Source organism: Meleagris gallopavo, chromosome 10 (genome assembly GCF_905368555.1).
Source record: "Meleagris gallopavo chromosome 10, MGAL_WU_HG_1.1, whole genome shotgun sequence".
Lineage (NCBI taxonomy): Eukaryota > Metazoa > Chordata > Aves > Galliformes > Phasianidae > Meleagris > Meleagris gallopavo.
This window is the reverse complement of record NC_139413.1, coordinates 21,042,351-21,067,425: the sequence shown is the minus strand read 5'-3', so window position 1 is coordinate 21,067,425 and position 25,075 is coordinate 21,042,351. Positions and strand designations below refer to the sequence as shown.

Genomic DNA, 25,075 nt, shown 5'->3' with positions numbered 1-25,075 from the left:
GTTTTTTTGGACATATTAAGACACTCAGATCCCTGCTTTCGGTGCCATAGGAAGGGTTTGTGCCTTCAGTTCTCGGCTCCACAGAAGTTGCTTTATGAGGGAGAAAGGTTTTCCCTGTCATGCACCGGCAATCAAAGGTCAAAACTAAACCTCTGATAAGCAAGGAGGGAGCTGGACCACTTCCCATATGCTAGAGCTGTTTACACCCCACTGGCATGGGTGAGCATAAAGGGGAAAAACTTGTTAGCAACCCCCCATCCCTTAGGTACGCCTGCTTTCCCCAGAGCAGAGGTATAAACAGTACAGCTCACTGTCTTGCACAAAGCCAGCAGCGTGCCAGTGTCAGAGCCCTGCTCTGCTGCACATTCGTGCCTTCCGTTTGCAGAGGGAGCCAGGCCAGGTTTTCAGCGAGGTCTCACAGCTGCTGGCAGGCACCCACACCGCGATTGGCAGCGGCGGCTGCTCCCGAAAGGCATCTGTGGGTGTCTGAGAAAGGAACTCTGCAATGCATTTTCCTGATGCAACTGCTCACAGATAAATCAAAACAAAGCTTTGCCGGGAAAGGTATGGGTGCTTTGGTTTTAAAGGCATTATTATTGTTTAAACCAGAGTCATAGAAATGATAGGTTTTCGTCAGGAGCTGGGCAGAGGGTTTAGCCCAGCCTGTCAGATAGCAGCCCCAGAGCTCTAGTTCTTTATCAGCAGGCTTTAAAAAAGGAGTGGAAGAGGAAGGGAGGGAAACTTCAGGCATCCCAGGACTGAATGCTATGTAACAACAGCTCCAGAGAAACTTGGACTGAGTTTTTCACCATTTGTAGGCAATCACTGCCTACATGGAAAATGTTGGTCTAGGATTTTCTGTTTGCACTTTAAAGTTCAAGATAGGAGGAGATGGTCCCAGGAGGAGGAATGCCTACTTGTCGGCCTGAGCTGGCAGGGTGCAGCTCACTGCCCAGCCAGCTGTGTTGCCTCGTTAGTTTAACCAGTTTCGTTAACCAGTCTCTCATTAGCAAGGAGGTGGGTGGGGCATAAGAGTCCTATGGGTGGAGATGCCAGTGGACCTGAACCAGTAAGGATTCTTCCGGAAGCCCCGAGCAAAGGCCTCCAACAAGCCATGCCCACTGCCAAGGGACAATGCTGGGGTTACTGTGTGGTTTTGGGGACCTCAGCCCAGAGCAGCCAGAGAGCAGGCAGTGTGAATGTTGGCCCTGACACTTAAAGCTGGGATGTTGAATGAGGATCACCTCCCCACAGTCAGTGAGGAGATGTTGGTGATGTCCACGCTGACTTGGCTGGCTTTTGCTCTCCATCATGGATGGACAAGAAGGACGCCCTCTCCTTTCCAGTTAGCAATCATTTTCTCAGTGAAGTCTTGCTTCTTCCCTATAGTTCCCTTCCTGCTGCCACCATAATAATTCCATGGGATGTATGTGTAACAAGCAAGGTAACACGACAGCAGCACGAGCACTGGCTTTCAGCTACCAAAGAAGACCTCTCCATCAGAGAGTGATGACTTCCCAGGACCCAGTCTCCTTACAAGCTCTACTACCCTACTGGGAGTAGATGGGATGCTGAACCCATCAGAGGAGATTTCCCTGATATGGATTGCCAAAACATTTTTTAAAGAGGCTTGGATTGAGAATGACAGAACAGTCATACTCTTGGAGGCAGCTTCAGATAGGTCCTTCCAGCCTGCCTTTCCAGAATCATTTCCTGCTTGTGCTTCATCTTCACTGCGAGCCTTTTGTTTTCCTAAGCTCCCTCCTTTCCAATAAATGCAAGTTCCCCAGAGCAAGTAAGGCTGGCCCATCCAGTGCTGAAGGCTGTGCATGCTGTTGCTAGGAAAAGAGAGATGACTGGGTGCTTCTAGTTAACGAGCTTAACTGCTAATTAATTATTAGATGTAGGGATAACACAGGCCAGGGTTTTTAAGATACTCGACTCTGTTAATCAACTATTTCTAGCAGCAAGCAGTGGCCTGGAGAGCCACAACCTTGGGGGACATTCCCTTCAGACCTCGTGTGATCCGAGCACGCAGCTTGCAGCCCAATCCACAGTGTTCCTCAGGCAGGCAGACTCTTTCAAAGTCCACAGTCTTAAAAAGTCCATTCCTGGACTTTGTTAACGCAACTTTGCCTCAGAGCTGATCTTGCCCAGAAGGCAAATGAATATTCTTCATACATCAACTCTCCTTAGGAGAAGGTGGGAGACCCAAGTGTTTGTAACTGCACTAGGCCAGGAGAAAAATCATGACCCAGGAGCAACTGTGGCAGGTCCTAGACCCCTTGTGGGCTGACCCTCGCGTTCTCTCAGCCTTGTTTTGTGGTTCAGCTGCAACCATTGTGCTTCTAAAATGGCTGGGTCATAGGCAGATCCAGCAGAAGATGGAAGAAGCAAGAAGAACACGGGATCTGGCTCTGGAGAGAATGGAGAAGGCAGCTCGCAGGTTTAAACAAGAGGTAATTTGGGGGAAAGCATGTGTGGAAGGATGGAATTGTATTTTGGGTAACTGAAGAAACAGAATTCCTGATAGATTGTTGGGGCAAAGGCAGGAATATGCATACTTTGGATCATCATCAGCTTTTTTTAAGGGTCATCACCTGTATTCTTACCAAAAATCTCAAGCTGAAAAGGCAGCTTAAAGGAGATATTTTGTAATATGTAGGAATCCTGAGCGTGAATGATGGATTGGAGTCTGAACCATAGCACTGCTCATCTGTTCATCCTGCTAAGACTTTCTGCTCCTATCCTCCTCACCTCTGCCACCCCAACTTCTCACATAATTGTAGAATCATTAAGATCGGAAAGATCAATATGAACATCTTGTCCAACCATCAACCCACATCTGTGACCACTCTAGGCCTTGTTACTCATATTGAAAATCTCCAGGGGTGGTGACTTCACCACCTCCCTGGGCAGCCTGAGGCACTAACTTCCAATATCCACCACATTGTCCTCAATGTACAGGTTCCTCTAACATTTGCACATCAGTGACTGAAAGCCATTTCTTCCTGCATACCCCTACCTCAAGAAGCACACAGATTTCAGAAGGTTCAGTCTTTGGATTCAGGATTGGTCTTAAACCCAAAATGAACACCAGTTGCTATTCTGTTCTTGAAAAGGAGCAGTGGAAGGCTGCAAACAGTTTACGCACTTTTTTCTCCAAGTTAATAATACATTTTTGTAAAACTTTAGCTGGTTCAAGTGCCATATAACAGATCCTTGTCACGGAAACCAGGCTGAACTGTGACATCTATTCAGGGTCATTGCCAAGCAGATGTTAGAACAGGGGATTTGCAACCTCAACACCAGCCTTTCCTGTCGTCTTCCTCTTTTCTGCACCAAATTTCTTTCCCTTTGCAGAACCCAGGCACCCAGACTGCACACATCCTCTCACTGACCATGGTGGAGCTGGCGGAGAAGCTGAAGGAGGGGTCCCTGTCCCCAGAAAGCGTTCTCTACTCCTACATAGGCAAAGTGAGTGATGTCTCCAACATGGAGAGATGCTGCAGGGCTTCTCTGGTGCGGCTTGCAATCAGCCTATTTTGTGGGAGAACGGCAATGCATGAGATCACAATTTGTCAGTACTGTGATGGATGAAGGGTGGCTTGTGGAGGAATCCAGAGATCCAGGGCAGAAAATTATCCCTAAAATAAGTATGTAAAATTCATAGGTAAAGTCTGGATGATGATTGCTGAATGCTGGAGGTTTGAGGAGACTGAATTCTCAGCTTGAAAACCCAAAGTGCTGTTTCTTTCCTTCTGTCTATTCATTTATCTTGCTACTCTATCCAACCTCTCTGGAAAGGCTCTGGAGGTGAATCAGGAAGTGAACTGTGTAATAGACTTCGTTCATGGCTGTGAGGATCAGCTCCAGAAACTGAAGAAGCAGAAGGAGAAGGGGCTGCTCTATGGCATTCCTGTCAGCATCAAGGACCACATTGACTGCAAGGTACATCCCTAATACCCCGTCCCCTTGGCCTGGGGCTGGAAACAGACAAGGATGTCCAGGATGTCTCTACCCTTGTATATGGGATCCAGCTTTATCCTTTTTACCTTATCACAGCTAACCAAGGGTGCCCTCAAGCAAGGATGCTTTGGACCATATATGCTATTTCTGTAGTTGTTACAGCTTTGAACAGCATCTTTATTGGTACCTAGAGAGCTTTGCTTCCCATCCCCAAGGGTCATGTCTCCACTGGTGGGCTGGTGAAGTTTCTGGGCCAAGTGAAGGAAGAAGACAGCGTCATCGTCCAGGTTCTGAAGAGCCAGGGGGCAATCCCCTTCGTGAAAACCAACATCCCGCAGACAATGATAAAGTAATCTCATGTTCACCTTCATGAAAACACTGTGTCATGCAATTCTTGTGAACTGAGAGGGAGCGGGGCCACGTGCACAAGCTCCCACCCTCTTCCAAACAAATCATGCATGCTGAATTCATTGCCTCCCATTTCAAACTGCCATTCCTTGGTCTTTCTGTAGAATGCTACAGTGAAAGTATTTCTTTTTGATGCCTCTTTCTTTCTATACTAATCAACATATCTACTTCACAGTGATTCTACCCCCAGCATTAATTCCGCATTAATCCCTGCAGCTTGTCTTTATGATTTGTGGAGACAAAAGTACCTCACTCACTCACCTGCTGTTCTTCTCCCCAGCTATGACTGCAGTAATCTCATTTTTGGCCAGACGCTGAACCCCCTCAACCACCAGAAGACCCCCGGGGGCTCCTCAGGAGGGGAAGGAGCTCTGATTGCAGGGGGAGGCTCCCTCCTAGGCATTGGCTCGGATGTAGCTGGCAGCATCCGCCTGCCATCCAGCTTCTGTGGGCTGTGTGGGCTTAAACCCACAGGCTTCAGGATCAGGTACACCCCAACAACTGTCCCCTTCCAGCTAATGTAGAGGCTGAAAAGTTTTCCCTGCAGTGCACCAAACTACACAATACATTTCTGTTTATCAGAGATGGGTTATTCCCAGATGAGGAATTGCATAGGCACCAGATAAAAAAACATCTCTAGCACCTAGCAACTTAATGCTCCTGGGAGTTTTCCTAATCTAGAAGGGAGTCAAGTCTCTGTAGGGCCTTTGGTCCTCCTAGATGGTCACTGGGGAAATGGGAAGTCTGCAACCCAGCATGGTGACGTATCTTAGAGCCTAATACCTCAGATATCTAATCTGCTTCTCTCATTCTGTTTCTAGCAAATTGGGTGTGATTTCTCCTATCGCAGGAATGAGCTCAGGTAAGTTCATCCAGATAATATATTACTACTGCCAAACGTTCTCTGCTGTTGGCAGCATGGCTGCAGTCCTTGTTCCTCTTGAATGGGACTTGTGCCTGCAGAAGGCTGGCCCAGAAGGTCTACTCAGCAGATGACATCCTGCCTCTGAGACTTAGGGACTGTCCTTGGCAGACTTCCTTGCTCACTTCTTGCACATTCATTCCCCACTCCTTTTGCCTGGCCTGAATAAAACTCCTCTCCTCTGGGCCACTACCAGCTACTATAAGGGAGCACCAGGCCCACCTGCCTGAAATAATGGGATCTTTGTGCTTGCAGTGATAGGGATGCTGGGGCCAATAGCAAGGGATGTGGACAGCCTGGCCCTCTGCATGAAGGCGCTGCTCTGTGAGGAGATGTTCCGTCTGGATCCCACCGTGCCCCCCATCCCCTTTGATGAGGAGGTGAGGCTCAGAGGCAGTCCCATGCCTCCATTTGTCTACCACTAAAGAGAGATCTTGAGAGACTCTCATCTGGTTTCATATCTGAAGACAGTGAAGGAGAAGCAATGCTGCTGATCAAATGGGTCCCAGCACGAGCAACCATGAGAAGAAGCCACAGAGCAGGATTGGCAGACAAGACCTGCTGAATACTGATCCCTATCATTGCCTTCCCAGCAATGCCCAGAAAAGACTTGTTGGCTTCCTAAAGGAATTCATTTTTCCTGATGAGAGAAATTCACCCCTCTAATCTTTAAAAAGAGCCTTATTTAAAAGCCATGAATCTAAGAAATCTTTGCGCTTTGCAATTATCTCTCTGGTTCTACTCTTGTGCTGCCTTCTGGCTCAGGTCTTAGGATCTTTCAGTTGTCCCTGCAATACAGACAATTACTCCTGATATATGGCTCTTTCCACCAGCCCAAATGCCCTGTCTTTCTTCCAGCCTAGGACACTGTCTTCCTAAATCCTAGGAATGGTCTGCTCTGGTACACATGTCTAATCAGTGGCTCTTCTCACAGGTTTACACCAGTTCAAAGCCACTTCGGATTGGATATTATGAAGAAGATGGCTACTTCCAACCCTCACCCAGTATGAAACGGGCCGTCCAGCAGACCAGAAAGCTCCTCCAGGAAGCAGGGCATACAGTAAGTTTTCACACCTGTGGTTACTAGGAGCTATCATCCTGCTCCTTACGGAGTCTGCACAAGTCATTTCACATCCCTCTTTTACAAAGCATGGTGTGGGGCAATGTTTTTTCCATCATGTTTTGCGTCTCCATAAACATCAAACTTGCAGCAGCTTCCATGATCCTGCATCTGCTGAATCCAGTTTTGGGTGGAGTACAGGTTTGGAGCAGTTGAGCTTCCAGGGATCACTTCTAGCCTAAACTACAGTGTGGTTCTACCAGTAGTATTTTCTATATGAGTGCTGTTCTAATGACAAGTATAAATTAAGAATATTTGATGTTTTGAAAACTTATATATACTAACTAAATATACTCCTATAAGGAGCAAAGAAGAAAAGCCTATGTAAAGTCATGTGCTAATGCCTTGGAAACAGGAAAGGACAGAGGGCAGATGGCACCAGTCCAGGTCTCTTTGAATATGGAGGGAGGTTTAGACAGGGCTTTGTCATTCATTTATCTTTCTTGCCTCTTGAACAAGAATGGTTTTCCTGCAGATTGTTCCTTTTGCACCACCTAAGATTGACTACATGGTAGATGAACTGTTTACCAGAGGGATTTTCTCAGATGGTGCTGCTCACCTGGTGGACTCTTTGTGAGTAAAACTCATTGCTTTCAGTGCAAACCCTGAGACTTGACATGGTATGACCAGTAGATGCATCCAAAGTGCTTTTGTTCCTGTGGATGCATGCTTTTATGAACGTGGTGGTAGGTGGATTCTTGGACTGGATGATCTTAGAGGTCTTTTCCAACCTTAATGATTCTATGATTCTAAAAAGAGAGCAGCAGAGGAGTGATTTCTGGAAGGGTGAATTCATCATGGACAGCAGCTAGCTCGCTACAGCACGTCACATGCATGGGTAACCCCGTGGGGTAACAGCATGCCCTGTGTCAGCAGTGCTGTGGCAAATGTTTTTATGCATGTGATTGGTCTATGGCACATGGGGAACACCACGAGCTGTGTAACTTCCCACAGAGGTGCAGAGGGTCAGTCCTGGTGAGCAGCCCAATGCCCACCTAGCCAATTGCTCACTGCCTTTCTTTATAATAGGGAAAATAGGATAGGAAAATAGGGAGAAGGCTTATGGGTCAAGATAAGAACAGATTGCTTGTTGATTGCTATCCTGGGTAAAGCAGACTCAGCTTGAGGCAGTCCTGCTGAAACCAGCTCTGGACTTGACTCTGGGGGATGGTTGGCCACCTCCAAATAGGGTTGTGCCCTCTGGCACAAGTTTCTTGTCCTGAATACCCCTTTGCTCTCTGTCCTTCTAGCAAAGGAGACATTGTGGATCCCAATCTGAAGTCCCAGTTCAATACTTACAGGCTTCCTGCTTTGTTGAAGAGGATCCTGGCTATCATTTTGAAGCCTATTGTAAGTATATGGAGACATCTCATCCGTGTTCTAGGAAGTCGGCAAGGTGGGGAACTTTCCACGTGATGGGCTGCACCATTCAATGCTTTGCTGCCTTGTGTCAAGAGTCTGGAAGTTTTCAAAGTGCCATACCCTTAAGTAAACTTGGTCTCTATGCAAGGATCTAACCAGCATCTCCACATCCAGGTGATGCTCTCCAGGGCTAGCAGTGTTGTCTAGAGCCTTACTCCTAGGGGTTGTTGTAATTGAATTAAAGAAGGGCAACAAAGGGTCTGAAGAGTCTGCAATAAAAGTCTGATGAAAGTGGCTGAGGGAACTGGGATTGTTCAGTCTAAAAAAGAGGAGGCTCGGGGAAGAACTTATTGCTCTCTACAATCCCCTGTAAGCAGGTTGTAGTGAGGTGGTCAGCCTCTTCTCCCAGGTAACAGAGATAGGATGAGAGGTGATGGCTTTCAAGAAAACAGTGGGTGTTGCACTGAGTGACATGGCTTAGAGGGTGTGGTGGTGATGGGTTGACAGTGGGACTAGGTGATGTTAGTGGCCTTTTCCAACTTTAATGATTCTGTAATTCTATGAATGTGTAAGTTATTGTTGGATTACAACCATCTCATCGGAAACTGTACCTGTTCTTCAGAGCCACTTCTACTAGGACAAGAAGCATGCCCAAAATAAAGTCCCATCTATTTCATCTGGATTGTTGTTGACTAATCCCAAGTTTTTCTTCTTCCCTCCCAAAGTACCCACGAATTGCTCGGGATCTCAGTGCTCTCTGTGGAGTGGGGTAAGTGGCACTGAAGTAGAGGAAGGGATTCGCATGGATGTGTCCACTGGGTTCATGCAAGTATATGGCAGCTTGCTGTGCAAAGTCACCATGGCTCAACATGGTGTTATCTAGGGCTAGGCACCAGAGATTAAGGGTCCGAAGTTCCTCACTGTGGCAGGGCTAGGATATCTCAGCTCACACAGATAAAGGCAGCTTTCCTCATTGTCAGGTGGATTCTGGGATACAGAAGACAATGTGCCAGGACAGTACAGAGATACCTGCATATGGATGCAGTATGATGTGAAGTACAGACCCCTCTGAAAGACAAAAACAAGCAAACTGAGAGCAGCTGAATTTAAAAGGCTGCCATGATTTTTGTATAGGTGCCAAAATAAATGAAATCATGGCAGTAGGCTCTTTTGATGTATGAACAAGTACATGTGAACCCTGTGGAGCCATCTAGGCGATGCTATGACTTGTTCTCGGGGTGGTCATGTAGTTTCCATAACAATGGGCTATTTGTACTTTTATTATTATTATTGTTTTCTGTTGCCACAGTCCCAATTCCGATTAATCTTTTCACCATTGCAGGTCTGCCAAAAACCTCTGGGATCAGCATGTAGCTGTGGCGGTAGGATGATTTATCTTCCTTAGAAAATACAGTGAGGGATTCCTCTCATTGGTTTCACCTCTCTGATGGATCTGGTGTTGGGTCATCTCAAATAAAGCAGCTGGGCTTTTCAAGCAATGTTAATGTAGAGGTCTCTACTTACTTACTCTCCCCAATCCAAATTAGGACAGAGTAAAAATCTGCGGTTGTGAGCTCTGGCTCAGATGTATTTTGTATGAACTCATTTTGTTTCAGCAGTGTGGGATAGGAAGCATTGTCATGGACAACTGAGCCCATCGCTGCTCACAAACCAATCAGGTTCCTTTTCAAAACAATCTGGGTTTTGCATTTGCACTTATTTTTATTGGCCATCTCTTCTCCTCTCTGATCTGATGATTGGAAGCCTTCTTATTTCTTTTGCTGTTTGTTCACTTGCAGTTTGTACTCATTTTATTCCATCCCTGAGTTTAAATAATACCTCTCCTCTCTGGTATTTTCCATTTGATCCCAGTCTATTTACAGACAGCAGTTGTATCCCCTTTTAGCTAGTGTTTTGCAAGGCTGAAGGAGTTGAGCTACCTTAGCGTCTCCTCACAAGGAATCTGTGTTCCTAGGGGACACCCTTACAACCATCCCTAAGAACAAACATGCCTCCAGCCTCCACCATGCAGCCTCTGTCAGTGTCAATCATGAGATGGAAATGCATGCTCACAGCAGCAGGTCCGATAGACTGAAAACAGGTCATTCTTCCCCTACTCCCACCCCATTCCCTGCCAAAAAAAAAAAAAAGAAAAAGAAAAAGAAAATCCTCTAAAAAGATTTGGTAACCTCAAAGGTATTTTGGATTTTTTTTTTTCTTCATTTATTACAAACAAGAGTTATCCAAAATTTTTGGCTAGCTACCAGCTTTCCTCTCAGGAAAACATGAGACTACTTGCACTGCATTTCCTGGAAACACTCTGTTTCGTCAAACTTTCAGCAGAATGATCTCAGTCTGCATATGGAATTTGAGAACAGATAAAAAATAGAATCATAAAATCACTAAGGTTGGAGAAGACCTCTAAGAATCCCAACCTATCCCCACCTTCCCATGTCCCTCAGTACCACTGAGGCTGCTCAAGTAGCCGTATGGTCCATCCATATTGATTTACTAAGACAAGTGGAGCAGCATTTTGAGAATGGATTCATTCATTGCCTGATGTTCAGTAGACTCTAGATTCTTCTTCCAAACTAACAAAGCTTTTAGGAAATGGACTTTCATTTGAATTACTGTTGATCTCCTCTCAATCAAATGCAAAAACAAAACTGTGCGTAAGGACTGGTAATCATGCAAAGAAAGCTGTAAACTCTGAAATGCCCACCTGACATCAATGACTATGTCTGGGCAGAATAGACCTGGGAGAGGAAAAACAAAACCTGCTGGCTCTGTCAAAGTACAGCTCAGATTTTATTTCACTTTTCACTTTTATCTAAGTTATCTAAGCATGCTTTTTTCCCCCTTTTCCATACTATAGACATTGATCTGCCAGGCATTGGTTGTCATCTGCTCTGTCTTTCCCTCTAGGTTTACCGCACTGAATTCATTGCTAAATGGAGGAAGCAAAAACTGGATGTGATTCTTTGTCCTGTACTTGGTCCAGCCTTTAACCATGGCTACGCTGGGAAGCTGTTTGGTAATCTCCATTGAGACATCTCATGGGTGCATCTATGTTATTGTTTGTGGGCAGAGCAGCAGCAAGATGTTAGGTCTCTTGTACATTCCTCAGACTGTGTGTAGTGTCTGCTCTTCTCTCAGAGGAAGTTAGTGCAGGGAATTCTCCACTCAGTGTGTCTCCTCATGTTCCCACTTCATCTGAGCTGCAGATGTTTGGATTATTATGGGCAGCATTTAGTAACACATCAGTCCCAGTAGATACTGGGTGAGCTTCCCCTGTGTCATCTGACCTTCTGAAAGTGCACGTGAGGAGAGCTGCTAGAGTGGTGGCAGTCCTTATCTCAAGACAAGTTCTTTTGAATGTGGCCATCTTATGTTCCCCAAGACTTTGCAAGGAGCAGACATGAGAAGTTGCCTTTCACTTGCAGAAAGAGGCAATTTGATAGCTTCCAGGAAACATCCAGAGTCCTCCATTCCTCTAACTGCAGCTCTCTGCCCTAGAAGTGCCCTGGATGGTGTTACAGGCCTGGATACTAGGATTTTACCCTGAAGTGTGAAAGACAAGTTCAGATTTCGTCTGCCTCAGATTAAATACTCATATCTATCTCTCTCAAAGAAGAGCTAATATCCACCATGCGGCCTCAAACTTCCCCACCAGGAGTCCCATGGTCTCTTTAGGGCCAGCAACTCCAGTCCAAAATTCCTTCAAACTGAATTATCATCTGAAAGTCTTCACTGGCCCAGCACACTTAAATTTTGCCAATTTGCATGTTCTGTGTGATCTTTTCCAGCTGCAACCTCCTACACCAATTTATACAACGTCTTAAACTTCCCTGCTGGAGTGGTGCCAGTCAGCACAGTCACAAGAGCTGATGAAGAAGAACTGAAGCATTACCGAGGGCACTACGAGGACCCTTGGGATAAGAGACTGAAAGAGGTGAGCAGAGAAAGTCTTAGCAGAAGGCCATGACAATATGCACCCCTGGCATATTGTCTTTTCTCCATCTTATGATGACATCTGTCTCCTTGTATATCTTTCTTCCACTTTCTGTACTGTCAAAAGATGGCACTGCCCACAGTGTGCTCTGACTCAACACCACACTTAATTTTTGCAGGCTGTGGAAGGAGCCGTGGGACTGCCTGTGGCTGTACAATGTGTGGCTTTGCCATGGCAGGAGGAGCTGTGCCTTCGGTTCATGAAGGAGGTTGAGAACGTTTCCCATGGCATGAGGAGAAATGAGTGATTTCTCAGGATCTGCTTTGCTTATGTTGACCTTTAATACCCTGCTCATCACTCCGTCACCTTCTACCCAATGTGCAACACAGATAGCAATCTGCAGACTCCAAATTCCATTTCAGTAAAATGGCAATAAATGCTGCTTGAAAGCAGTTGGTAAAATCGATTCCCTGTCCAAACTTCCTCTTTCATTAAAGTGAGATAAAACCTTGATCTAGTGCCTGGCAACCCTGCCCATAGCAGGGAGTTGGAACTGGATGATCTCTGAGGTCCCTTCCAACGCAAGCCACTCTTTGGTTCTATGAGAAAACTAGAAGAAAGGCAAGAGAGTTCGTTTGGACCAAAGGAGTCTGAAAACCATAGTGAAACAGTATTTGGTGTATAATATAAGACTGAAGAGCTGATTACCTCTGTATTTTATTTCCAACAGTGGCAGTAGCAGATGTTTAAGGGAGAATATAACCTGGCAGGATTCTCTCTTTGGCTGTGCCATTAGTTGACAAAAGGTTGCAGTTAGCCCATCAGTAACTGGCCATCAATAAGTTAATAACTAGGTTCAGCCTCTTCTTGATCTCTTATGTTCTTCTGGTCTCCACACCATCCAATGGGAGGGAGCTCAACCGTTTAATTGAGCAGCAAGGAGTGGAAAGCTTTGTTATCACTGTTGGAGCACATGCCGTCTGAAATAGTAAATAATTTGCCTTCAGTCCTGTTCCCATTGTTTTTTCCAGTTAAGCAATAGGAAAAGAAGGTTGCTATTTTGTTTGTCTTTTCATTGCCTATAATCACTTAAGGGAAACCTGAGTTCAAACGTTTCTATGGCTCAGTTCTGGTATTTCCAGCTTCACTGTGTAAAGTGAAAATTGTATGCTGTCCTTGACCTAGCCATTGCACTCCAGGTTTCCTGTTCCTCCTGTGTCCAGCACAACATCCTGGCTGTAGGCTTTGCTTTGATTATTCAGGAGAATTTTAATAAAGACTTATATCTGCTTATTTTTCTTCATTCTGCAGGGTAAACTTTGTCTTGTTGCAATACTGGGAGCGCATGAAGCTCCCCAGAAGAACTGGTACCAGCAGGACATACATACATTGTTAGGACAGGTCACTGTTCTCTTACAGTATCTGACATAGATAGGACTGCCTGGTTTAACAGAATGTGACAGAAGATATTAGAGACGTGATGGCCAATGCTCAAGTGAGGAAGTAACTAAAAGCAAGTGTCCAGAAATGGGTGAAATTAGCAGCAATTAGGACTAATCCACCTTTCACTTTGAAACAGCTGTTTCAACTCTCCAAGCATGGTTCCAAACTGCTCTTCCCCCACCTCCATTACTGTTCTTCTCTGCATTCAGCTCATCTGGCTTCCTCCTCTTGTCTGCATGCCCAGGGATGAGACACTGAAAAGCAAACTTCTTGCAGTAAATGTTGTGCCCAGCCATGGAGCAGCTGGGAACAGCCTCATCGTTCTCCATCACGCTGTTGAGATCATTTGATTGATTGAGATGTGTCTGAGATCATTTTTCAGTAGGATCAGACCTGTGCATGATGGCATGATGGAGGACATAGGAATGCTGTGGACAAATGTCTGCATTACCTTGGTTGACAGCAGCTGTATAGCTGGAGGAGTTGTGAGTAGGATCCATACTACCTATTTACAGTAATGGGAGGTTTCTGACAGGATGTTTCACGTTGGTTAGTGCTGTTCTGCAACTGCTGATAGATTTTGACTGGAATTAAAGCATGTGTTTTGATGAAAATCTTATGATTCCAATAAATATTCCAGGCTGAAATGAGTCACTAACTGGAGAGTTCCCAGAAAATATTTATTCAGCCCTCTTGAGTCAAACGGAACAATTCTAGAGGAGACCAGCCCATTTCATTATGACTTCAGCAGCTTCTGAAATATCTTTAAAGTTGTTTCAGGGCAACATAGTCAACATATTTTGTTTTGGAAAAGTACAGCAGAATGTATGGATACAAAAATCTTGAATATGGGATACAGTCCTCAGGGTTAATTCTTTGTCTTTTTGATCAAAATGGATTCTAAGCTGATCTGACTTAAAAAAAAAAAAAAAAAAAAAGAAGACAAAAATTACCAAATTGGAGGGAGGATTGTTTATGTAAAGGTTCTAATGAAAACCAGCCTGCTTGAGAGCTGCAGGTGTTGGGTGGAGGTTAATGACAGTAAGCTGGTGTTGTCTTGCTTCTTGAAGCAGAAATGATACACCCCTGCTGGGAACAGGAGCAGACTGCCTGGGTTGGTCTGCTGCCTTTTTCTGTGTGAGGCACTGTGAAGGATGTCTGCAGAAATAGGAGAAGCGATAACAGTGCTGTCTGTCTCAGGGGTCAGATGAGCACCAAAGGATAGGGATTCTTCCATTTCTTTTTTGGCTCTGTCCCATGACCCTCTTAAGTGTACTTCCTCTTATTCTCCCTGCATTGCTCAACATTTGAAAGCCCCACATGCAACCAGGTAAGCATTTTTATTTCTATCCCCAGCACCAGGATAACAGCAAAAAGAGGAAACCACTGAATGGACAGCAAAGAAAATAAATTGGGTGATTATTTCAAAACTTCTCTCTTCTATGTCACCAACACCAAGCATGATAGGCAGTGTATCATTTATAAAATAATTATAGATCTATCTGGAGTCTTTGTGCTGGGACTGGATCAGCTTTGCCTCTTATAAGCTGATGAACCTGGAACTGTACTTTGAATTAGGAGAATGTCCAAAAAGGAGGCAGGTAGATGCCCTTGAAGGGTCAGTATCTATGATTGGACATTATAATGGTGTCTCAGCATTGAAGCTCCTGTTAAAGCTTAGGGAAGAGGCTTAGCAGTAAGTGACGCACAAACCTGTAGTATTACCTGGCAACCCATGGAAGCACAGTCACAACTACTTTGACGTTGTGACCTTAGGCCTGGATTGAGTGGAGTGATAACATCATTGCAAAAGTGCTGCGCTTGGCCTTGACTGTTTATCTTCATGAATAAACTCTGAACTGTGAGTTCAGAGGCAGACTAACTCCTCTGCTAGGGACTTGAGATTTGATCTGGGACATTCCCTGCCTCATTTTTCCCACAAGGCCAGAGGTCTCTTTCTCATCAGGTTTCCAAGCAACGCTTGATCCCCTTTCCCTTTGAATCCACATACAGCTCAGCCTATCTGCCTCTATGTAGCTGCTCCTCTCCTTGTTAGGGACTCTCATTTCATCTGGTTTTTGGAGTGCCTCAGCGGCCCAAAGGTCTACTCAGAAGGTGCAGAACAAGTTTGGATTTTGAAACCATCCCATCCCTCTGTATGGATTCAACCTTCATTCCCCTTCGGTTGCTTTTTGCTGCCTATGTTCCCACTGCAGGCTGTGGTGGAAGAGCTATGCCTCCACTTTACAAGGGAGGTGAAAGCGTTTGTCCATTGATAGGAAAAGGGCTTCCTCAGCAGCATCCGGCCATCTGGAAGTGCAGCTGTTCTCACTAATAAAACTGCCCTTTGAAACACCGAGTTGGTTTGGACACAGCTGGCTTTGTCTCTGTTAAACATTTGCAGTGTCTAAAGGGCAGGATCAGAGCACGGGACCCTGAGCGTGAGTGGATGTGAGAACCCAATGCTCTGATGCCTCTCAGCAAGAGGAATAAACTCCCACATCCGCTCAGCCCAGTGCAGGGGTTGTGTCACTGCCACGTGCAAAGAGCACACCTCTTCCTTAGGAAGCCTTTGCACAAATCCCAAGAGGTTGGGAGCGGGTTTGGGTATTCACAGAATCATAGAATCATTATGGTTGGAAAAGACCGCTAAGATCATCCAGTCCAACCATCGACCCATCACCAGCATGCCCACTAAGCAAGGGTGCCACTGAAAAGGAGCACAGTAGATAACCAGCTTAGTTTGTTACAGCTTGGTTAATTGCTGTCCACTCCAACCTGTTTTTCAGAGGATGCCAAAGTTGATGTTTTCCACAGGGGCTGATGTTTGCTAAGTTCTTGCCTTCATCTCAGATCATGGAGATGCTCTTGTGGCCTTGTAGCAAGAGGTGTCCGTGCTACTCTCAGCCACTGGCTGTCTCAATGCCTGTTGGGAATATTTTGCTTCTGGGCTGCAATCATGTGGGACTCACCACAATATCTGTGTGCTCATTCATGACATGGACCCACTTGTTCTGGTGCACGCAGGCATTGTGGCAGTGCTGAGCCCTGTCTCACAGGATGAGAGCACCAGGGGAAGCTCATGTTGGATATTAGGAAAAACTTATTTTCTAAAAGTGTGGTGATGCTTTGGCACAGCTGCCCAGGGAAGTGATGGAGTCTCTGTCCCTGGAAGTGTTCAAGAAATGTGGGGATGTGGTACCAAGGGACATGGGCATGGTGGGGTGGGGCTGGACTGGGTGATCTTACTGTTGTTTTTTTTTTTTCCAACCTCAGTGATTCTGTGATTCTTTGATAGGGCTCCTGAAGCAGCCTTAGACAGCTATGGGAGTAGGATGGGTTTAAAGATCTTGGTGGATGGGTAAGTACCCCACAAACATGCATCCTCTCATCATACCATCCTCATCTCTGTGCAGGGAAATCTTGTGCTTTCAAACTGTTTTTTTTTTTCCTCCTTTCATTGTCTTCCTAGGCTATGCAGGAAACAGGAGCCAAGCTATTTCCTTGCTTCTTTTGTTCAGCAGATCCGACAGCTCTTCCTCCCCAGCAGAGAACTTCCTGCAACGCAGACAGCCTGCATACACCCGATACAGCCAGGGTTCACTAGCTCTGCATGCTTAACCTGTTGCACTTTTCGGTCAATCATTCTCCACTTCATGCCCCAATGAAGGCAACTCTGCAGAGGTCAGCTTTGGGTTTATAAACTATTTGCTGAGCCACAGCAGTGGTGCTGGGAGGAGGAACTGATCTGGGGGGACAGGGAAGCACTCCCACCTGTCTTGCTTCTCATTCTCAACCCATCCTCAAAGACCAGAGAGTCGCACAAAGTGATGAGACAGCTCCTGCCAGAGACAGAGCTGGCTCCTGCTGCTGCCCTTGCCCTTCTCTGTGGTTCGGCAGCAGCTGTAGTGGTCTGGAAATGGCTGAGCAAAAGGCACATCCAGAAGAAGATGGAAGAGGCTCGGAGGACGCGGGATGAAGGTGTGAAGAAAATGGCAAAAGCTGTCCAACAGTTCAGGGAGCAGGTAACCCATCCTCGTAAGGAGCTAAGACCCACTGGGGTGTCTGCTCATGTTCTTCAGCTCCTCCTCCTAGCTCACCTCTCCATAGCTTTTATAATAATGATCCCAGGGGAGATGTGCTGGCAGCCTTCAGCAAGGGCTGCCCTGGGAGGAAGGGAGATCACTTCTTCTGAAGCTGGATGAGCTGGATGAGATGTGGTGAAAGCTTACAGCCGGGGAGATGCGAATTACACTTGGAAGAGGTTTCGGACAAAGGTGACAAAGCCTTTGAAGATCTAGAGGATTTGAACCAATGAAGGTCATTACCAATGAAGGTGATCACCACTTGGTCCAAACCCTTAAATCCTTAGGGGTATGAAAATGTCTCTTGCCTATATGGTAGAAGCAAAAACTCTTCTTGAATCTAAGGTAACACATCTGTCCACACGCCAATATCCTTGGTTGTAAAACCTGGGTTCTTAGTAGCCCCTGGAGAGTCTTCAAAAGAAATTTTACCAGGGTTGCCAGCAAATAAGGCCTCTCAGACTGCCCAGAAAATTTGACCCAACTTAACTAATGAAACACAGGACACTCAGTGTCATTTGTGAGCAACCAGGAGATGACAAGTGTGTGAATGAGACAGGCACACACCCAGCCAGCATGAATGCAGCCCTGAATTCTGCAGTACTTATTTCTAACACCCTTCATTCCTGCAACTGTTTCCTTCTCCACGTGTTCCAGGTCAATCAACTCAACATTTACAGCAGTAATATTATAATAATAATAATATCTGGAGATAAAGCATCCCAGCTACAAGTATGTATTTTAAAAACTTTCTTCTTCATCTTTCTGTTGCAGGTCCCCAGTGACAAGACAGATGCCATCCTGTCCCTGCCCCTGCTGGAACTTGCTGGGAGGTTGCAGGAAGGGTCTCTGTCCCCCAGGACTGTCCTTTATACTTACATACAGAAGGTGAGTGCCTATTTGCATCCTGAAGGGCAAATTGCTTATGTTATCCGTGCTGTGATGTATGGGATGGTGACTTGCTAGAACTGCTGATTATGGCATGTCTTTAATATAGCAGATACCAGAATAAAGATACAGAAGGACAGGGATATCTCTGTTTAGTGGGTCATACCCATCACCAAATAACCCTTTCAGATGGTTTGAGCCCTTTCAGATGTTCTGGGGAGGGGGTTACCATTCAAACCAAGCTTCTCACTTTGAAGATCCAGATAGCTACTGGATGCAGCCACGTCATTTCATTGCTCTTAACTAACACCTCTTCCTCCGTCTGTCTGGAAAAGGCCCTGGAAGTGACCCAGCAGACAAACTGCGTGCAGTATTTCATCCCAGAGTGTGAGGAGCAGCTCCAGGAAATACAACAGCAGAGGGAGAAAGGACTCCTCTATGGCATTCCTGTCAGCATCAAGGATCACATTGGCCACGAGGTGCTTCCCTTAGTGCCCATGAAACATCCCATCATGAGCTGGGCTGGGTGGTGAAGTGGATGAACATGGGAACCTGGCTAGGCTTGGGGCTGTGACTCCACATCTCATTGCTTCTGCAACCCAGGCAGTTAGGAGCTGCTGCTGAGTTCTGATGATTCCTTAGGTGATCAGCTCCACGCTGATTTACCAACACAGCTAAGAGGACTCTGAGCCCAAAATAAGACCCAGACACCAAGGCTAACAGAAAAAGGACCATGCTGTCATTCCCTCCCTGAACATTCAGCAGATGCTTCACCTGGACAGCAGGATTCTGGGTTTGATCCTGAGCAAGTGAACAAAGAATGCCTGCAATGTTGCATCTGTGTCAGGGGAGAGAAATAGCATGAAAAAGAGCAAGGATAGGTTCAGAAGCCTTAACCCTGTGTTTGGCAGCATTGTGCTTATGATAGGAGTGGGAATCCTTGGCCCTTCATGCAAGGGAGTGGATTAGTACACCCTAAAGAGAACACCAGATCTTACTCAGAGGGCAGTGAGGCGCTGGCACAGCTGCCCAAAGAAGGTGCTCAAGGCCAGGCTGGATGGGGCCCTGGGCAGCTTGATTTGCTGGGCGCAATCAGCCCATGGCAGGGGGTGGGAACTGGATAGGCTTTAAGGTTCCTTCCAACCCAACCATGTTCTTGTTCTATGATTATGATATTCCTTCCAAAAAGCAGGGAAATTGTGCTGACACTGTCCATTGTCACCTCTCCTTTCTGCAGGGGCATCTATCAACCTGTGGGCTCGTGAAGTTCCTTGGCACTCCAGAGCAGGAGGACAGTGTCCTAGTCAAGGTTCTGAAGAGACAAGGGGCCATCCCATTCGCTAAGACCAATGTGCCACAATCCCTCTTCAAGTAACATACATCATTAGAAACTTCTCTCTTCCTGAACCTAAAACCCAGCCTGTAGCTCATGGGTTTTAGGGACAGACTTCTCCCTGTCTCCTGAGATGTTCCCAGACAAATCTGACTTCCGTTTGTTGCCAACAATCTCAGTTCAACTGAAAATGGCTTTTCAATAAGATTAAGGGGAAAAATCCCACCATGGCATAAAAGACATCAAGTGCACTTGTGCATGGGAGGTGGCTTAATGGGAATGAGCCATGTCTGAAGGATTTACAGGGTGGAAGGAGGGGTTGGCTATGCCATGTAAGCCCACTGCAAGGGACAGGCAACTGACTCAAAGGGGCTGGGCTGCTCCTTACATCCTACTTGCTGGTTTACTCCACAGCTATGACTGCAGCAATCTCATTTTTGGCCAGACGCTGAACCCCCTCAACCACCAGAAGACCCCCGGGGGCTCCTCAGGAGGGGAGGGAGCTCTGATTGCAGGGGGAGGCTCCCTCCTGGGCATTGGCTCGGACGTCGGTGGTAGCATCCGTCTTCCATGCAGCTTCTGTGGGCTGTGTGGGCTCAAACCCACAGCCAAAAGGCTCAGGTAGGTGCTGGGGTCTGTTCTTCCCACTCTGCTAGGAGACTCTTAGCTCACACCCACCTTGTGCACCTACCTGCCATGTTCAGGGAGGAGTCAGTAAGCAGATGGGTCTACTGCCTGTTCATGTAGGGTGTCTTTGGTGAGGGAGTGGGAATTCAGACCTGTCTGAGTTTCAGTCCTTAAATCTCTGAAAGCTCCAAAACTGAACAATTTTTATTTAAACAAAGATTTGTTACTGTTTGGGATTTTTTGTTATCATTTTGATCAAGATTTTCTGTTTTACTCAGTTCAAATTTATTCTATTTCAGGACCTGAACTGAAGACTAACAGTGCATTCAGACATGTTGCGAATATTTTTCTTTTACTTGAAATAACAATATACTTTTTTTCTTTTCCTGCAGTCTGTCTGGAATTAGTGGCCCAATCAATGGGATTGTGTCAGGTATGTGAATTTCAGACTGTTTCTCTCCAGGTGCTGTGAAGAGCAGGGAGAGTGGAATGTGGTAGAAGCTGAGGTTTGCTTCTATCTGTCCGCTTTGTAGGACACTGATCTGGGTTCAAGGAGCCCAGATGCAAATTGCCATGTCTCTCTGGGGTCACCCCAGTGAAGTTATGTCATCTCTGAGATCTTCTGTCATCCTCCAGGCCCGAGGAGGGCTGAGACAGACAAGATTTGTTTGGGGGCCCATCTAGAACATCCCCCCTCATTGCCCAATGGTTCCTTGCATGATGGCACACCACGTTGTTTACCACAGACATTTTCTCTCATCCCATGCCAGTTCCGTGTGCACTGGGGCCGATAGCAAGGGATGTGGACAGCCTGGCCCTCTGCATGAAGGCACTGCTCTGCGAGGAGATGTTCCGGCTGGATCCCACCGTGCCCCGCATCCCCTTCAGTGAGGAGGTGAGCCTTGTCCTCAAGGGTTCTGCATGCCTCAAGGACCCAGTTATCTTGACAGTACTGGTGTGGTTTTTGGTTTATCAGACTGAGACACGCCAGCATGGGAGGAAGGCAGCACCAGACTGGTGTCTCCTTTGTTCCAGGTGTACTCAAGCTCTGCTCCCCTGCGGATCGGATACTACGACACAGATGGTTACTTCCCATTGCCTCCTTGCATGCAGAGGGCAGTGCATGAAACCAAGGAGGCTCTTCAGGCAGCTGGGCACAAGGTGAGCACCGCTATGGGAGCAGAGACGGCTGGGATGGCAAAGGGATGCCCAGCAGTGTGAGGAGCCCAGGGAGGCTTCTATTCCAGAGGCCTACAATTACATCCATAGTCAGGCCATGGAAATTATTCACGTCCTCAGGCTGCCACATGATCTTATGTTTTGATGCAGCTGGTGCTCTTTTCTCCACTTCACATTCACCATGTCATGACTGAACTGTTTTTGAAGACATTTTTTGCTGATGGAGGCCGTGCTTGGTTGGATGTGTTGTAAGTAGAAGTATTCCCCATGCCCATGAACACAACTCACAGCAAAACTAGCTCTTTTCACACCCCAAACAGGAGATAGTCAGCTTTCTGAGAAAGGGCCCACAGCTTCTCTGACATGATCCCCTCCTTTTGTCATCTTTCAGTACAGGAAATATTGTAGATCCAAGCTTAAAACCCCAGGTGAATTTCTGCAGGATCCCAAGGCTTGGGAAGAAGATGCTGGCTCTGATTCTTAAACCTCTGGTGAGTTCCTGGCTTCATTCTCAAAGCTGAGTGGTGTCAGCAAGCTTTGAGATCCTTGAAAGTGGGATGGTACTGGCATTCACCTCCAACTAGGAACACTGGCACTTCAGGCCAAGGCACATGCTGAGATTTGGGAAGGTCTTTTCCAGGATTCTCCTGGGGTTTATCCAGTGCAAAGGAAAACGAGAACAAGACCAGCTAAGAGCTGTGAAAGAACAGTGCAGAGCCCACAGCAAGTGGTTCTCCAAATGCTAGATCTAGTGGTGCCAGATTTCCTACAAATCCATGCGTTGGGATACTGTGGCAGGGGGAGTCAGATTTGAAGCTCTATCCCTAGGTTGGAAGCAAAGCAAAACAAGAGCCACGTGGAGCCTTTTTAAGCAGTGTCACACCCCTCCTCAAGGGCTGAGGCAGGGCAGCAGTGGATGTTGGCTGGGAGGTTATGCACCCCACCTCACGTCCCTAACAGCAACTCTTTTCCTTTCCAGTTTCCCCGCATGGCCGACTATCTGAACGCCTTGTGTGGCATGAGGTAGGACAGCATCCTCTGCAGGAATGTCTGTGGAAATGAACTTTACCTTCTCTGTCTGCAGTGAGGTGGAGGGTGCTGGGTTCACAACAGGTTTTGAATCACTTTCTTCAGGACCTGTCCTGCCCTGGATGCTTCAGATTTCAGGAGCTTGTTTCCCCACTCCTCTGGTGTTACACTGTCCCTAGCGTTACCAAAGGATTAGGGGACTTGGGTAGGAAGAGAAATCTTCCACACATTTGTTGTTTAACTGTATGGCCAAATGCCAAAGGAAACTTTGGAGAAATCGGGCAAGATACATTACTTTATGTAATTGCTAAGATCACTGAGGGTTATCAACCTGAAGAATTGTTTGAGCACTTTCTCTTCCTCACCAAAATGCTTTAAAATGGCTATAAAAAGTTGCTGTGATTTCCACTCACAGGTCAGTGAAGGAGATGTGGGATCATCAGCATCAAATAGAGGTATGTTTTGAGGATTGTGCTCTCCAGCATCATGTTACGAGTTGAGGCTTAAGGGCAAATTCCAGGTTTGTGGAGGTGTCAGTATTTAAGAAAGTGGGGTGCTGGGAAGAAGACAGAAAGAAAGGCACAAAAGAGAGCTGAGAATGGCATAGCTGGGACTTTCGGATCAAGCCAGTCAAGACTTCACTGGCTGCACAATGGTCAATGCCCAAATGCCAATGCTCAGTTGTCCCAGTGCAGTAGGGCCAGCTAAGGAGCGACCTTTCCAATTCCTGTCCATATTTTGTCCATGTGCTGTGGGGACAGATGCTTATACACTGGATTTTAGTGCTGTCTCCCTTTGGGGACATCAGCACTAAGAGACTGCAGAGCTGGTTCCACACAGTGGGACTTCAGGACTGGGTCAGTAGTGACCTCTATCTGCTGTGGCAGCACTGTGACCCAGAAAGGGTTCCTCCGCCATGCATACTCCAAAGAAACTGAAATGGTCCTGGCATGTCTCCCATTTCCTCCCACAGGTGTACCGCGCTGAGTTCATCACCCAATGGAAGGAACTGCAGCTGGATGTCATGCTGTGCCCTGTGCTGGGGCCAGCCTTCACCATAGGGTTCCCTGGGAAACTACTCTGTAAGTGAGCTTTGGCCTCCCTTGGGGGGGAAGAACTGGCCTTGTAACAGGACTGGGACTTGTGGATGATCGGCCCTAATTAATCTCATCTCCAAGCAGTAGCTGCTTCTCAGAGCCTTCAAAGAACGTGGATATAATTGAAGGAACATGAGCCCATGGCCACATATGTTGGCTGTTTTTCTTCTTTCAGCTGCCATCTCCTCTACAATGCTGTACAACGTCCTCGACTTCCCCGCTGGGGTCGTACCTGTCAGCACAGTGACAGAGGCTGATGAGGAAGAGCTGAAGCTCTACAGAGGATGCTGTAATGACCTCTGGGACAGGATGCTGAAGCAGGTATGTGACACAGGAAGTGCTGGATGTTCAGAGTGATGGTGTCACCAAAAACAGCAGCTCCTAAACGTCCCCTCACCACCTGTGTCCCCACTGCAGGCTGTGGAAGGAGCCGTGGGACTGCCCGTGGCCGTGCAATGTGTGGCATTGCCGTGGCAGGAGGAACTGTGCCTCCGGTTCATGAAAGAGGTGGAGACCCTCAGCCGAGCAAAGAGAGCAGCGTAGCCCCTCCAATCCCACCTCAGCAGGGTGGGAAGGGGACAGCTCTGCGTCACTTCTCCCTTTCGCAATCTGAAGGGCTTAGAATTACAGTAAGGAGGGAAGGAAGAAAGAAAAGCTATTTCCTACCACTCTTCTTGCTGACGAGCACAGATCCTGTTAAAGGACACAGCCGTTTCCTCAGTAGCCATTACAAGGGCTGTAAGTCTGCCTTCTTATCCTGTCTTGGCGGAGACATTGCTGGACTTGCCTCTAAATAGCCAACCAGCTGAGGTAAAGACCAAGAAATCACCATAAAACCTGCAGCACTTCATCACTTCATCACACTGATGAAGACTTCACAGCACCAGACTTCTTTGTTAAAGGGAATCTTGCCTGCATCACAGTCTTCCTTTGAAGAAAAATGATAATACCCAAAGATTCCACCTGGACACTGCAGCTTCACAACACACCTGTCCCCCATTCCTCTGCTCCTCGTTCACCTTTTCCCCCTCTTTGCACCAGTGGCTGAAAACAGTCACTGTTGCTGCAGTAAGAACTATGCAGCATTCCCCACCAGCACACTGTGCAGTCACACCAACACTTGTCTTATCAGAGATGTCACGCAGACAGCAGGACTGGCTTATGCTGAGCTCAAATGATCAACAATCCATGAACTGCACCTTCCTGAAAAGATGGATATGGATAGGCGGTCACTTTCATTTCCATCTACGCAGCCTCTTGCAAGAAGCAGGGCAAGGATAAGGGAAAAGGATTCCAAAACTTCGTAGTGTTTTCTTGCTGGTAGAGTATGCAACTATGTGGCTAACAGCCCTGCATGGAACACATCCGTGTCTATCTATTACTGTACCACTATTCTGCCCACAAAAATAAAAATGTTATAATAAACTTGAGTAACCCTCCACTGATGGATACAATCATACGAGTGCAGCTATTACCCAAAATCATACGCTTTCCCACTGGCCATTATGCAGCATCCAGCACATGTGGCAATGCTCGCACCCCTCTCAGCCTCTCTGCCTGTCTGTGGGAGATGGCAACACATCCCTCTCTACAGCACTGAGCTCTTTCTACCAGCAGATCTCAAGCATCATGAGCATATTTCCAACCTCAGCAGAGGAACA

At 46.7% G+C, this 25,075-nt stretch overlaps 2 protein-coding genes across 4 annotated transcripts; both read left to right on the top strand.

Annotated features, from left to right (window-relative positions):
- The first annotated feature begins 74 nt into the window (after positions 1-74).
- Positions 75-12,199, top strand: LOC100550809 (vitamin D3 hydroxylase-associated protein). 3 transcript variants are annotated; one of them, XM_085232302.1, is made up of 16 exons: positions 75-564; positions 2,369-2,459; positions 3,364-3,477; positions 3,808-3,951; positions 4,185-4,318; positions 4,658-4,864; positions 5,199-5,239; positions 5,555-5,679; positions 6,234-6,359; positions 6,895-6,992; positions 7,670-7,769; positions 8,507-8,550; positions 9,124-9,163; positions 10,707-10,815; positions 11,588-11,733; positions 11,912-12,199. In XM_085232302.1, exons 2-16 carry the CDS (start codon positions 2,385-2,387, stop codon positions 12,038-12,040), a joined length of 1,632 nt encoding a protein of 543 aa, XP_085088428.1. In that variant the 5' UTR covers positions 75-564; positions 2,369-2,384; the 3' UTR covers positions 12,041-12,199. The 3 variants fall into 3 exon arrangements, with proteins under 3 accessions (XP_085088428.1, XP_085088426.1, XP_010714458.2); XM_085232300.1 differs by having other exon boundaries at positions 2,332-2,459; XM_010716156.4 differs by having other exon boundaries at positions 75-2,459.
- A 680-nt stretch (positions 12,200-12,879) lies between these two features.
- On the top strand, positions 12,880-25,072 carry LOC100550655 (vitamin D3 hydroxylase-associated protein-like). The gene is made up of 15 exons (XM_010716158.4): positions 12,880-17,201; positions 18,036-18,149; positions 18,485-18,628; positions 19,387-19,520; positions 19,897-20,103; positions 20,502-20,542; positions 20,880-21,004; positions 21,145-21,270; positions 21,439-21,536; positions 21,680-21,779; positions 22,268-22,311; positions 22,733-22,772; positions 23,291-23,399; positions 23,590-23,735; positions 23,832-25,072. The coding sequence occupies exons 1-15, from the start codon at positions 17,007-17,009 to the stop codon at positions 23,955-23,957; spliced, it is 1,749 nt and encodes a 582-aa protein (XP_010714460.2). The 5' UTR covers positions 12,880-17,006; the 3' UTR covers positions 23,958-25,072.
- The last annotated feature ends 3 nt before the right edge of the window (positions 25,073-25,075 follow it).